This window comes from Rhamphochromis sp. 'chilingali' (genome assembly GCF_963969265.1).
Source record: "Rhamphochromis sp. 'chilingali' genome assembly, chromosome: 2".
Classification (NCBI taxonomy): Eukaryota; Metazoa; Chordata; class Actinopteri; order Cichliformes; family Cichlidae; genus Rhamphochromis; species Rhamphochromis sp. 'chilingali'.
The window spans coordinates 53,812,774-53,828,598 of NC_137930.1; the positions used below are offsets into that span (position 1 = coordinate 53,812,774).

The 15,825-nt window shown below is 41.3% G+C and overlaps 1 protein-coding gene across 11 annotated transcripts in view; it reads right to left on the bottom strand.

The window, feature by feature from the left end:
• Positions 1-14,990, bottom strand: part of plekha5 (pleckstrin homology domain containing, family A member 5) — an 87,454-nt gene extending 72,464 nt beyond the window's left edge. For 9 of the 11 annotated variants that reach the window (XM_080875769.1, XM_080875767.1, XM_080875762.1 and 6 more), the window contains exons 1-3: positions 14,842-14,988; positions 14,644-14,720; positions 12,149-12,206 (exon numbers count right to left, since the gene is read on the bottom strand). In XM_080875769.1, coding sequence (XP_080731895.1) covers positions 12,149-12,206; positions 14,644-14,720; positions 14,842-14,933 — 227 coding nt within the window. In that variant the 5' untranslated portion in view covers positions 14,934-14,988. Of the gene's footprint in view, positions 1-12,148; positions 12,207-14,643; positions 14,721-14,841 lie in introns of all 11 variants that reach the window. The other 2 variants (XR_013970852.1, XM_080875768.1) reach the window with 2 other exon arrangements.
• Positions 14,991-15,825: the final 835 nt, after the last annotated feature.

A 15,825-nucleotide genomic window follows, 5' to 3' on the forward strand; every position in this document is an offset into this window, starting at 1 on the left:
TTTTCAAACACACAGTTGAATACACACAGTAAGGACCCTCAGACTAGTGGCAGGCAGTAATAAAGCCATCACACGGGGAGACATTTTGAAGCATTCTCTAAAAGATTCATTTGAACTGGTGGCTAAATCCAGCCACCTTACATGAGAAGCAGAGGTGCATTTATCTGCACCACCAGCAGGGGTCTTACAGTGGAAAACAGTGGGTTTCCTCTCATTCAGAGGAGGAGGAGGAATGCCTGCACACATCACTTTGTGAATTGCAGCACAAATGTGGGAAGGCTGCATTTATCCTTGAGCAAGTACCGTTGATATTTAAAGCAGACTCTCGACTTCTGGAAGCACTCGTCGCTGAATGCTGCAGAAACATACTGCGGAGGGCTGACGGCTGATTAGACTGATGGATCAATATGAGGTGCAGCCATTACTACAGTTATGAAGCCCCTGTCAGCTCACACCACTCTGGCCTCATCTCTCACACACAGCCTCCCAACAAAACTGAAAGCAGGCTGTGTGGAGCTGATACGCCGTATGAAAAGGTGGAAAAGATTGATTTCATTGCAGCTAGTCTCTAAAGGTAACATATGGAGCTTTTTCAACTGCTACTGGTAATGCAATCCCGAGTACGAGGGCACATTTCTGCAAAGTGCAGTAAATGGCTGGAGCTGTTGCTGTATTATAAAGGCTGAAAGACAACAGTAAACCTAATGTAAAGGGGAGGTTTGCAAATGTTTCATGGCACATTAGGGTTTAAGATGCATACTAACAGTGACACATGTACAACTTTTGACTAGCCCTCATACTAAAAGGAAACTTCAACAAAATGCCTTCCGACATTCTATTAAAAAAACAAAAAATAAAAACCCACCTTGAATTCAAAAGAACATCCAAAGTGAGAGTTTGGGTTAAGGTTATGTCCAGTACCCAGGCATGCATCTCTTTCTAGCTAACTGTGAATCACCTGATCTCAAACAGGCGGCTCAAACTCCAGGATGCAGAAACCCAGCAGGCTTCCATGGCACAGATTTAGATCAAGGGATACACATTTAGCAGTTTGTCCTCCCCTGGGTTTTGTGTGTTTGTTTTTTTATATGTCGTTTCACTGTGGCAAATTCCTCCCGTGTGGTAACTCAGGTGATGCCATTCAGCATGCGATACAAACAAATCAATCACAGCAGCACAGATTATTCAAAGACAGACCTGGCACACAGTTCAAATATTTGTTTAGGCAGGGACAGCTGAGGACAGAGTGTGGGAGGAGCGACTCGCCCACAGAGGAGCAACAAAAGGCACTGTATGCAATCACTGCTACTGTCAGTGCTCATCTCTCTGTCCCACATAAAGTGAACCAAATTCCCTGAAAGTAACTGGCTGTGCATACTATATAGATACTGATTTATTTTCAACAAGTTTTTACATATCTCTACTCTCTGAAGAAGTCGTGACAAACTGCTACTATTTATATCCGTGAGTGCCCCATCTAGTAGCAGTGCACTCAAGTCACGATGGGCCTCGCGCTAAAATGCATGCACACTGGCACACGGTGGGGGGGACTGATGCGCTTGTTAAAAAAAATAAATACATTTTAAAAAAATGAAGTGAGGCGATGCTCAAAAATAGCTATGGAAACCCTTCGCACAGGTACGTTTTATATATAGATGAAGGGCTTTTACAAATGCCAGCAACGCAGATGGGCTAAAGGCTAAGCATCAAGCTCTCTCTTCTAGAAGTGAAAAAAAATTACTAGAGATTATGTAAGGGTTATCACTGTACAAATGAGGTAGTGATATCAAAGGCTAACATCGTAGGGAGACTAAAGCATCTGTGCCGTGGCTGAGTTTAAGAAACACAGATGAGAGCCGTGAAAGGATTAAAAACTTAAGGGGAGAGCCACAAAGAGAAACAATGTCCTGCTAATAGCATGCAAGATGCAGAGCCTAAATAATGCGTACCTATGAAAGCCCACTGTGGGACTGTAGGGGTTGCAGAGGGACAGCGTTGGAAACACTGTTGCCAGGAGAGAGACAGACAAAAAAGCAAAGCCACAGTATCAATAGGACCAAGTAGGTATTAACAGCAGTGTTGAAGTTTCATTTCTACCACTTTTCCTTTTATTTTAACTCTCTGGAAATGTGTGAAATGACAATATGGCCCAATAGTTTAATGGACCCTTTTCACACGAAGGCTTCACTGTGAAAACAGAGATTTGGTTCCGCTTTATAAATAAAGTGGAAGAAAAAAGACAATTTAAAAAAATAAAAAGAAAGAGGCAACCCCCTGCCTGCTTGGATTTGTTAAAGACGAATTCAGAAGTTTAATTTATCTGTATTAGTGGTCCGGAGTCCTCTGTGGACATTTTAACACGGTGCTCCAAGAGCTCACAGCTGTAGAGCATTTGAGCAGAATGATGGCTTCCAAAAGCTCCCTAATCATCACAGACCATCTGGAAAACAACTGGGCCGTGCACTGTCCACTGGACCGAGGTAGACAGACAAGAGAGGCAGAGAGAGAAAGATAAAGCTGGGGAAGGAAAGTAAAAGATTTTTCAGGGTATGATATGGAAGCGGTAACATGTTAAGAGCGTAAGAGATATCCACCACTAATAGATCAGAGAACTGATAACATGGGCAAAAAGTAAAGTATTCCAGTTGCAAATAAAAGTCGCTTTTCCCTTCATCACTCACCGATCAGCTTGCTTTATTTCCACAGATTTCTTTACCATGGGCACCCTGGAAAACAGCTATGAGTAGAAGCTTTATAAATCTCCTCGGGCCTTTCAGAAGCAGCCTGTACGGATTTGAAATGTTCTATATTGTCCTTGTGACTTAAGACTTCATAGCCCTCTGTAATGTACACATTGCAATCAAGGAAAATTGACTATAGTGAAGCGAATGCAGAATGAGACTTAAGCATTATCCCTCGAAAATCAGAATCTGAAAAACTACAACACAGCCAGCATACCAAGTTTTCATACGTAATCCAAAGCATTTGTGGGGTAATAGCAGACTAGAGCATGACCTCCATGGAGACAGATGTCCCTGGATTCAACCTGACACAACATCAACAAAGGATGGCTCATTGCAGATTAATACAGGGATTAATCAGGTTCAACAGCTCTCTCAGCATTAAATGAAAGACGCCGCATAACTAAGAGGCTTTAGGACCAAAGAATTACTGTCATCTATATGCTCCCTTACTTAACCCAAAGGTGTGGGCCTACATTTGCTTTATATATTTTGTAAGATTTAACCAGAAAGGGCTCAATTACAGAAATAACTATAAAACAATCACAACATCTGATCACCAGCAAGGCTTGTGTGGACTACAGCAAAGTCATATGTGCAAACACATCCATATCCCACCTAAAACGCCATAGAAGGTGAGTTATGATTATGTTAAAACCCCACCCATATTTTTTGTCCTCCATTTTTTCCTCATGGGATGAAAGGAGAAGCAATCTCTGTGCACACAATTTGTAAACAACATGCACATTACAAAAGGGCTAACTTGGTCTGATGTGGCTTTACACTGAGAAACTGTCTTAATCAGCACCTGGGGCAGCCACCAACATCAGAGCATCTCTTACACATATGTTCACAAGCAGAGCATCTAAACAGATACACACTTTACCCCTCCCAATAGAAGCCAGATGGTGAGGACCCCACCGAGACTTAAAGGCGTGAGAGCAGTGCGAGCAGCTCAAAGCTCGCCTCGCTGACTGTCTGTCTCCCAGTCAGCACCCAGCCACACAACAGAGTTATAGATGTGGAGATCAGGATGATGTACAGCAGTCTGGTCTCCCTCTTAAATCACATTACACACACAAGTGCTCTGCAAGAGTACTGAGCACAGACAGTGTTAGTGAGTCAGCAGTCACACACATCAGAGCCTCCCCCTGCCAAGAGGATGAGTAAATATTCTCTCAGCACTTTGCAGTTTGAATAAGACATTGTCCCGTGTGCCTTTTCTTAAAGTTAGTCACGTGTAATGGCCAACTTACAAACAATAACCCAATAGGCTTTGATGTTATGACTGAAAACTAAAATCTGGTTTTCATTTGACTCAAAGTTTGTAATTGAGTCAAATCCAAAATAAGGACAAAATTTCATAATGTACTAAAGAAGGTCAGAGCAGTGACACAGCATTTCATTCACCTCTGTGTAATCTGCAACCGTGAGCTGTATGTTCTGTCCTGCTGCTCCTCTCTGTTGCTCATAGATCTCTTCCTGAAAGGAGCGGGCAGTTCCACCTAATGCTGCTGATACTGGAACACCCTCAAAACCAAGGGTGTGATTTTTTGTGGTGAAACTTGAAACATGCACGTGTGACTAACATCAGTTTGTCTTAAAGTGGTAAACAGAGGAACTTCAAAGCTTTTTTTTCCCAGGCCACTCCACATGGAAAGCAGTTTTGACATCCGTCATTCACCACAGACTTGCATTCAATCTAAGCTATCAATCAACGCTGGCTTTTAGACACGCAGGACTCTTAACCTGTGCACCGTGTATAAATAAATAAAACAAATAAACCCCATACACACAGACGTTGATCTCTTCCTGCTGCGTCCACATGCAGAACATTTTCATACATTTCTGATGTCAGCCTGGTAAAGAGAGTTTGCCCAGAAGTAGCTCATTGTTTTAACATATGACACGAGGAGCGAGCGCTGGATCAGACTGAGAAACCGCTCACTCACTGGATGGCAACTTGTGGTTTTCTAATTCTAATTCTAATAATGACCACAATCTGCAAAATTAACTTAAGGTTTTATTAACATGACCTGAAACCAGTAAAGGCACAAATTCATGAGGAAAATGTTTACAGTGGTCACGGAGTGAGGGAGCTGAGAGGCGCTTTCACAGTCGCAGACATCTAAATAACCACAGGAGTTGCTCTCGACTGGTCCCTTAAGAAGAATGCAGGTTTTTCCATGGGTTCACTTTTCAGACCCAGAAGGTTCATACATCTTTTATACAGCCTGTGATGAGGGACTACAACTCAAAGGACAGCATGCAAGCATATCGCTACATCATCCAGTTGTGTGCATGCAGCATCCCCTGTTTACCACTAGCATCTGTGGTGTAATGAGGTCGATCTAACCTTACAAATGTCAGAAAATTTGAATGTTTTTTCTTGTAAATTTGTGGCTTTATTTCATAAATTTGCATCTTTAATCTCAGAAACTCAGGAGTTTGTTTCTGAATATTAACTCCCTTCTTCTGGCTTTCTAATTAATTTTTCTGTGCACTGTCACAATTCTTTATCACTGAGTAGTTTCTTGTGTGGCCTCCCAGCTTAAAGGTTTGTGTGTCACCTCAATTTTTAACACGTGCTCAAATTTCCTACAATGTACAAGGAGGAAGTTAGTAGAATCAGAAATGAATTACCTTGTACATGTGATTGTGGTCATCTGTCTTTGTGAGGCAGACTGGCAGGCTTTCCTATGCGCACCCTGTTTCTCATACAATGTCTTGTGGAACAAGCTACAGCTCTTGCAATACAAATGAAAGGAACTGGCTTTACTTGTTCCCTCTATAATAAATCTCTTGATATACTACGAGCCAGGGCACATATGGTAAAAAAAAGCCTTCTCTGCATGACTGATCACAGCTTTGCTTTCACAAGTCAGGGTTTAAATAACCTGTAGGTGTTATCAGACAATTTAATATACAACCTTAACTTGCATCTATTTATTTTCAAGTCCAAGGGCTTGATTCTGTGCCTTCCTCTCCACTTCCATGACTGGATTTTCAGGGTTACATAATCAGGGCTGATATAAGGCTTTGCTCACAGCTATGGTTTATTTCCTGGAGAGAAGGGAGTGTCTTTAAATGTCTGCCATAACTGTCATTCTCACAGTTAAGGAGGGTTCATAGGGACTCCCATCGTTCTTACACAGAAGGATTAGGACCTCAACTCTGAGTTCTTGAAAAGCTACTGACAATGATGCAGCAAACCCAGGTAGAAATGAGAAATGAGAAATAGAGTGAAGTCATTCTTCAATTTTAAAAAAATCATTTTCACTCTGGTCAATAAAAACAAACTCCCCCACCCCCTACCCCATCTTCGAGGGCTGTGACTTTTTAATCTCCATCTTATGATCGCTGATAAGACGCCTGGGTTTACTGAAACTCCAGATGTCATTGTCTGAAAATGAGACTTTAAAAGACACAAAGCAAGCCAAAAACACTGGTAAAGGTGAATGCATCGAATGCAATAAAATGTTTGTGAACCCATTCGAATTACCAGGACTTCTGCATTGATTATTTGCAATTAGTGCTCTGACTTTCATCCACTGTATGTTTCAGCTGAGGCAAAGGACTGCTCAACACCTTGGAGTCACTGAAAGAGCAATACCATAAAATTGTATCAGTAAGCTTTTCAGGATACTGTCAGGGCAGCAGTCCATGACCTACAGCTTAAGAGAGGTTGGGAGATGCAGTAAGATCACAATCCCAAAGCACACAGTCAAATCAGTGACACGAATGGTTAAAAATGAAGAAAAATCCTGTTTTAGTATTGCAAAACTGACCTTAGCCCAATTGGGATGCTGTGGCATGACCTGAAGAAGGCTGTTGAATGAAGACATCCCAGAAATACTGATGAACTGAGGCAGTTTTGTAGGAAGAAAAGATCCAAAATTCCTCCTCATCATTGTGCAAGTCTCATAAGCAGCTACAGGAAATGTCTGAGAAAGGTTGCTGCTGCTGGAGTAGCTCAACTTTAAGTCTAAAAGTTTACTTAAGTTTTTTTTTACCCTGCAAGGACACGAAAACTGTTTGGGTGTTATTACTTTAGTCAGACATGTCTATAACTGTTACTTAGATGACACTGACATTCAGCCAGCTTGCCAACTTCAAAGGTTGTAATATTTCTGTTGTGTTCACAGCTTGTTTCTACAGTCACTGCAACTATGCAGAGGTAAATAAAAATTAAGATATAAAAATACTAATAGCTCATCAACTGGGGATGAACCCCTACGGCCACTCCTGCAAGTGGTGCACCCAAAGGAGGGTGGACCATGTAGGCCTCCAGACAGACAGATTGGTGCAGCATCCTCCTGTGACGCTATACTGGTCTGTTGTGATAAAGAGTAAGACAACATACATTTCTATCCTCATCTATGGTCATGAACTCTCGGTAGTGACTGAAAGAATGAGATCAAGGATACAAACGATGGAAATGAGCTTCCTCCAAAGGGTGGCTGTACTCTCCCTTAGAAACAGGGTGAAGAGCTCAATAATTTGGGAGGGGCTCAGAGTGGAGCCTCTACTCCTCCACATGGAAAGGAGCCAGCTGATGTGGTTCAGGCATCTAACTGGGATGCCTCCTAGAAAGCGTTTTTTCAGGCATCCGCTACCAGCAGGAGGCCCCAGGATAGAACATAATGGAGAGACTTTGTCTCTTGTTCGGGAATGTGTCAGTGTCCTCTGGGATGAGCTGGAGGAGGTGGTCGGTGAGGGAGGCCTGGACATCTCTGCTGAGACTGCTGCCCCAGTGACCTGAACCCGGATAACCAGCCGAGCCGGAGGCAGGGAGGATAGTTGGATGTATACTAACATAATTTCAAACAGAACATCCTCTTTAGGTTCAAAGTGTATTTCTTTTGAACAAGAGATTTAATGTGAGTCAGTATGAAAAATATTGACTTATTATAGGCCAGTATCAACGATGCTAACTGATATCAACATATTAGCATATAACATAACATTTATAGATGCCAGCAGCTGTACCACACAAGATTTGCCCCATACAAATGTCAAAGAGCTAAAAGCTTTTTTGTAAAGAATGAAGATCCCTCCCTTGCACAAAAGATGGAACAGATAATTAACATAGCAAATAAGCAGAACAAAAAAACCCCACACTGCATCAGCAATCAGTCAGATTGTTATTTAAAACACCGATGTTGCTGCATCCCAACAGGAAACCTATTATAAGCAGAATCTAGGTTATCAATTTAAAAAAAAAAAAACACAGTCATTAAAAAGATTATTATATGAACTTCATTATTTAGTTTTGATGGACATTAACCACCAATGAATATTTGTCTGGGAGTAACCTGACACGTGAGTACACGGGCTTTTAAAGCAGAGAAAGCCAACAGCTAAACACAGATCCACTGAGGAGATTTTTGTCATAATTGACAGCATTTTAATTGACATGCTTTCTTCTGCTCTGAGTGATGAATTATGCAGCAGCAGAAGTGAATAGCCTAATGAAAATGGTAGTTGGAGAGCAGACTAGCACGATATGTATATTTTATGTTGCATTTCACACTGATAAGCTATTGGAAACGGTAAGTTGTCCTCAAAGCTCACTTGCAAAAAGTCGTCAAATGAAGCATTACTAACTGGACAGCCATCAAGCAAAACTGTAGGGTCACATGCAGACTGCTTATTACTCACTCATTAGGCTTCAAAACAAGATAACAGCAGTCTCTTTGACAAACCTAGCGCAATTATCCCTGAGTTCAGCAGTTTGCGGGGTTTTTTTTGTTTTTTTTTCCATTCCCAGACAGAATTAATGAGACAAGAATAGCAAACAAAGACCGGGAACTGACTTCTGCACCTGTCTTTCATAAACATATTTACACTTACAGCATCGACGAGGCAGCAAACTTACAATTAGGCTCACCGCTTTCCTACTATATATTAATGCTATGACACCTTTGCTTCACTCAAAGTCACTTCACCTAAGTTGCCCTGACACACACTTCTGAGAGGTTTTCACAGGTCTGGAATGCTCATTAGCAAAATGTGACAAAACACAGCAAAAAGTGCCTAAATCACAGGCCCACTTCTTGTTCAAAATGAGGCTTGAGTTAGAATCTGGGATTATGTGCTATGGAGATAAAATGAAAAAACAAATCTGCCAGATGGACCAGTCTCATAAAATACTGTTTCATCACAAATAATAACAAGCTGAACAGATTTGGGTGGCTGCTGGATTTACTCATAGACACGAGGGAGAGAAAATGTCTTAAAATAAAAGTAGAAATGCTTGACTTTGCCTGCAGTAGTCTGCACAGAGCAATGCATATAGTTTTTGTGCTTGTATATACTTTTGTAAAAGATGTATCTTCAGCATCCAGGAGTGCATAGAGGTTAAGTTAATGAGAGATAGGACCCAACTTCTAAGGTGTCTACTATTCTTATATGTGGATTATCATCTCAGAGTAAAGTCAGGAGAATAGCTGAAGTGTTCTCTGATTTATTACCAAGTTCAACAGCTGTGGAGGTGGCCAAAACTCCTGACTTAAAAATTTGGATGCAGTCATACTTAGGTACATCTGGCATTTTTACTGAAGCATCTTAGCAAAAAGGACTGGCACACTTTCAGTGCCTGCAGTCCTGTCAGACATGGAAGCAAAGCACTTGCACTGCACTGACTGTTTTGACTGCCTGTGAATGAAATTAACAAGTTAACAGCTTGCTGATTTCTACCTCACCAGGATCTCTGTTACTTGGGTAGCGAGCACCCACCACCTGCCAGTTGGAACACACCACAAAGTTAAAAAAAAGAAAAAAAAATCCTATTTTTGCATCAGGCAACCCAGAAACCAATCCAGAAAAGTGGTGCGAGTCTGAGGAGAGCAGTAAGCTATGATTGATTCAATTAACATCTCCAGTGACCTTCACTCATTCAGAACTCACGGCGACACAAACTAATCAAATCTTGGGACGGAGCATGCCTCTAGTCCACACTATCACACCAACAACCTGCAATTCATCCTTCCCAGCACATCTCATCAGAGGACAGCCTGCGTCAGCACAATCTGCTCCTTGATGCTCACACTGTGTAACCCGACGGTAACAGCCAAGCCACACAGCCAGCATGTGAATAAGCCAGATCCTTTGGCACAAGGTTTTTTTTTTCCGCTTTCTAGCAAAACAGCCACAGAAATTGATCAATAAACGTGTCTATATTTCACACAAGTGTGTGTTTAGAGCCACTGCTTGAATATAAAAAAAAAGGATCTCCAAACTTGTGATATTTAATACAAAAATGATGACAAAGCAATAATAACCTACTGTAAAACATAAGAACAGCTGTCACTGGGCTAATTGTACTGGAGAGCTTTGAGAGGCTTTTACTGGCAACCTCACACAAAGCCTCAAAATGCCTCAAGGACCGTCCAAGACAGTTATCACATAAAGCTATCAACAAAGCTCTATGTCAAAACATGAGTCACAATGAAATTAACAGGCATGGTTTTACGCAACCTCGTAACGTAAAGCATAAAAACACCTTAAAGATGTCTTGATCGCTGATCTTGTGCCCTAAGTTGACCAAATATTTTTCCAGCATGTGCCACCATCTTTAAAACACTCGCAGTTCTGACGACATGACTCAAATTCTAAAAGCTCTTGCTAAGTTAAAACAACAAAAGAAGCAAAGTCGTTCCCAAGAAACAGGACGGGGTAAATGTTTACTTACTAAAAGAGGACACAGAAGGAAGATGGTGAAAGTGTCGGTCAAATGTTGGTCACATTGCTCCGTGTTACTAGATTTTCATTACTGTTTTAAAAAAGAGGGAATTGCTATTGAAGGTCAACAGAAGGGAGAATCAGTATGCTGAAGCCGTTTCTCTGTGTATTTTACTTGCTTCGCTTCAGTTTAGGACAAGCTCAGTTGAATCAGCCATCCGCATATTTTTGTTTACTCTGACCCTGCTGAAGCGCCAGTATGCCAGTATATGAGATAAAAGGCAACGATATCATTTAAAATGCTTTTACTTTTTCACAGTTTTGACTAAAATTCAACCTACGGCTTAAACCAAATGGGTTTTTTCTCACAAAAATGCAGATGGCCTGCTTTGTGGGGGGGCAGGATGATTAGTTTGTGAGTTGTTTTACAGGCAACATTACCATGTCATTGGACTGTGCCAAAATCACAGTGATCATCTAATGAATGTCTTCCTCAAGTCTGTTTTGCACCGAGAAGCTGAGATAAAATACTGGAATATAAAATTACTGCCTTTCAGTCTGACTGCCTGGCAGCCTGCCACATGAAGCTCCTCAAATTCATGAGGAAGTCAAAGGAGAGAGGATTCGATGAGAATAATAGGGTATAATATCCTATTTTCATATGGCGCGTATGCTATATCCTCAGTCATTCAGAAGCCTTCTTGTACTTTGGCAGAGATGTTCACATACTACGCATCTATACGTGCCGTGCAACGTAATTGCAAGAGAACATGCAAAATAACAACATATTTCCCCCCTCATACCCTTGGATTTGGAGGACAGATGATGAATCAGACCCCAATGAATGACAGCACTTGTGATCTCTTTTGATTAGCCGCATACATCAGGCTACTGGGGGAAGAGAGCAAAATGTGAAATTTACTGTATTTCAAAGACTATGGCCGACTGCTCACGTAATTCATGCAGAACCTGGGCTTCACACGGAGAGGGTCACGAACTGAACAAAGTGTTTTAGTGGACACAGAGGATATATGACATTCTCCCCTGCCCACACAGCCACAAGAAATTAGCATACCTGAGATATGATGTAGGAATAAAAAAATGTCAAAAAAAATCACTGGAAGGAGACTTTGAATGAGAAGCCATTTACGTTTCCTTTAGCGGAGTGGACTGGCATGTAGTATTTCGGAAATATTCTCCAGCATCTATTTAGGGACAAGTGTCATCCTGAAATGTGAGGAGCCGTATAAACCCAAACAGCGAGGATAACTGTCAGAAAAAGAGAACGCATTATACTTTGGCTCAACTCTTCCAAGCAGACTCAGCTTTGAGCAGGGTAAGTCTGAATAAATACAAACAGCTTGCAAGAGGAAAGCAAGCACACTGTGTCCATGTCTGCCTGTTATTTGCACAATGTAGCTGTGTAATCATTAACTTTTGGGATAGGCCACACAAAAAGGGAGTAAAGGTTCCAAATTTACAACCTCTTTATATTGACACATCCACCACAAGGCGTGTTTTCAGGAGCTGCAGACTATTGAGAGGAGCGTTTCATTCCTCTGAGGTGACTTAAGTGGAAATAAATTAATTTATGCTTGTAATCGAGGTACCACGGTGGCGCGCAACGGGGAAGTGTTTTGAATTTAGATGACATGTTTGTATGCAGAGGTACTAAGGTTGCGATGGGTGTGCGTGTCATGCGGTAAAATAGGCGGGAAACTCACTTGATAAAGCACCGTGCTCCCTCAAACGTATATCCCTCCTCCCATCCGGTGGGTAAGTCTGTGAAAGAAGGAAAGGTGGACAAATATGTGAACAATCATGCAGCCATCAGCCACATTAAAAATCACTGAGAGGTGAAGCAAATAACATTGATCATGTCATTACGATGCTATGTTCTGTTGGGGTTCTGTTGGGCCTCTTGGGTCCTGACATTCATAAAGATGCAGACCGAGCACACACCACCATGAAAAAGACATTTCCTGATGGGACGACTTGTGCTGCCAGACTGCAAATACTTCTCGTGAATGGTCTTTAACCTCTTAAGACCCGAACTCTTCCAAAGCATGCATTTTTAATTTCTCTTTGATATTTGGGCATATTGGCACTCGATGAATGTAAAAAACAAAGAATTACCAGATTTTTTTTAACCTTATTTTTGTTTCTAAGAAAAATGAGAGCCACATATGAGGATATTCGTTTAAAATTTCGATAGAACAGTGGCAGTATAATGTCCTCCTAAGTGGATATCAGGCCCTTGCAGAGTAAAATTGAGTATTTTGGTCTAAATAACACAAAATGTGATGTCCACATATGTAGATGCCAGGTCCTAGGAGGTTAAAGCTCCATGAGTGAGCACCAGAACAAGTCTAGTCCATGAAGCCCCGCTCAGCAATCCACCTGCAGCCAGTGTAGTAGAAGCTGATGCTACACAACACCTCCAGCATGCATGTATGTATGAGTGTTTGTCCCAGAAAGTTAAAGGTGTTTTGGCCAGACATGAAAGACCCACTTACCCAAAACTAGGCAACCACCTTGAAAATTTAGAGTTTCTCGAATTTTCAAGCAAATTTCAAAAGTTCCAGTTTGTTAAAAAGGAGAAATGTTTAAAAATTTGAAAAATATGTTTTGAAAAAAAGCAATAGGAGGCAAAGAATAAATAAATAAAACTGCTATGAAATTAGAATATGAAAATTGGCAGCTCTCCTCCTAACACCCTCCCATCAGACAAATGCAGGCATCTGCTCATGCTTCACAAAAGCTAAAACTCACTCAAAGCTGAGCTTCACATGGGATTCAAAAACTGCTCTGCTTTGTAAAAGTCCTCTACTTAACCCATCGCACTACTGCATATTTTCTGCACAAACTTTACTTTTTGCCCAAGTACTTCATTACAAGCTAGATTTTCTAGTGCCCTGAACGAGAGCCCAGAAAAAGTGCGAGTTTACTCCCCTCTTCATTCACATGAATTAGTGAGTGACACCAAAAATATGCTGCCTCTGCCAGCTTTATGCATCACCTTTAGGGTTGGAACTAATTATTCCGCCTGTGCTCAATTTGTCACTTAGTTTCTTGATAAATCAGTTCAGTCATCTGGTCAATAAACTGACTGAGAATACATTCAAATTTTGTGGTTTTGCCCCCGGAAACCACAAAAAAATATCTCATTTACTATTACACAACGCTAATAAAAGCATATCATTGCAACTGAAAAGAACAGAGCTATATCATGATATTAGTAATTATTTTTTTTAGAATAGCTGCCTGCCTTCTGGGCTTCAGCTCTGTGGTGAAATACTGATGGACATTTTTCAATTTTTGATACTAATAGAATACAATTTTTTAAAGAAAAGAAAATGTATGAACTCACACATTATTAAAAAAAAAAACAACTCATTGGTTGCAGCCATATTCAGATGAAGCAGACACTCTTAACAGGAGAGGGGGTGCTTGAAGTTAAAGAAGAGCTTGCTGCTGCTGTATATAGTTGCATCATAATCTCACCAGAAAAGCGCACTAAGCAGCTAATTGTACCATGTCTCTAAGATAAGTCAAGCTTTTTGTAGGAATATATATATATATATATATATATATATATATATATATATATATATATATATATATATATATATATATATATATATAAGCTCACTGCAAAAAAAATTAATGATGAAATTCAGCAGAGCTATACTTCAATCTGCTACAGTTTTCCTGCTTACCTGTCACACAGGAGCTTACTGTTAAGTAGGGTCCTGTGTCAAAACACTTAAATGCACTAATCTTACTCCCCTGCACGGTCAACATAATGCGTTGGGTTATTCAAAGCCAAAACAAAAACAAAAAACGACTTCCTACATTTGTTTACGTGCTTTAGTTGCTATTAGGCTAAAGGTCGCCTCTTCACTAGTTCTCGGGCGATATTGGCTAGTGTCCACTCTTCAACTCCACTGACTGACCACCCTGGGGAGAGGCAGCAGCGAAGGAAGTGGCACTAGCTGGGCAGAGGTGGGCACGAGAGGGCTCAATTTTCACAGCACGAGCGACAAAAACCCACTCGTGTGTTAAGAAACACGGCGTGGATATCACAGCCTCTCTCTCTCACACACACACGCACAGCGTGGGAAGTGTTCGCTTTTGGGTAACACAACAACAACACACTGCCGGGGCGAACACGAAAGGCGTTCAAGATAAGAGAAAAACTTGACAGTGACATCTTTACCTGGAGTTTTCCTGTGCCCGGTTATAACTGCCTCACCACTTACTGGATGCAGCCAGGTTGTACTCTTGGCTTCTTCGCTGTTGAGAAAGAGAGACAGAGAGAAAGAGCGAGATATGCGTTCAAATCCAGCGGTGACTTTGTTCGAAATAGAAACGAGCAGAATGACTTGAAGCGTTTGCCTTTGGAAGGGATATTTACTTAACGAAGAAGACACGTCCATCCCGAGTAACACCATAACTCCAGGAAGACGGGAGACAAGAAATCCACTCGGGTTGTAGCTCCGCCGCCATGTCTGGCAGTACTGTATGACAATCGCGCGGCTCCGCTCTCCCAGGCAGCGCGTACACGGAAACCTTGGCAACGGCGGGTGGCTGAGAGCAGGGTGTAGAGCAGACAGGTAAAGTCCATTCATTTGTATGGGAGAATAATGGCTGGACAGCCGAGGGTTTTTTTTTAACCCAAAATGTATTTTATTTCTTTACTGACACAATAAAAGAGTTATTTTACTTTTAGGTAAGTTTTTGCATCGCTGTGTACATGGCTTTAGTCAAAAAAGTCCTTTTGGATTTATGGTTCTTTATGATTCTCTACGACTTAAATATACAGCCAGGATATTAAACCACATGTCCAATCAGCAAACTCACATGACAGCAACTCGGTGCATTTAGGCATGTAGACATAGTCAGGGCGACCTGCTGAAGTTGAAAACTGAACATCGGTTTCCCAGCAGCCACTTTTTAAGTGGTATGGTTGTTGGTGCCACATGGGCTGGTCTGGGTATTTCAGAAACTCCTGATCGTCTGTGGTTGGGTGGGATTTTCCCCGAAGATCCATCTCTGGTGTTTACAGATAGTGTAAAAACATGTACTCTGCGCAACAATGTCTCTCACAATGTCTCCTCTCACAATGAAGTGAGAGGACACTGCTTTAAAATGAGAGGGTTGTAACTAAATTAGTTGCTGTAACGGTGTAGGATTAGATATTTTCTTAGTACAGGTAGTCACGCTCAAATCATATCAAACTGTTTTTTGATTTGTTTTTTTTTAACATGAAAATGTATTCAGTATACTACATTGGTCTCCAGAGTCAGCAGATCTCAATCCAGTAGAGCAGCTTTGGGATGTGATGGAAGAGATGTGCATCATGGATGCACAGCCAACAAATCTGCAGCAACTGAGTGAT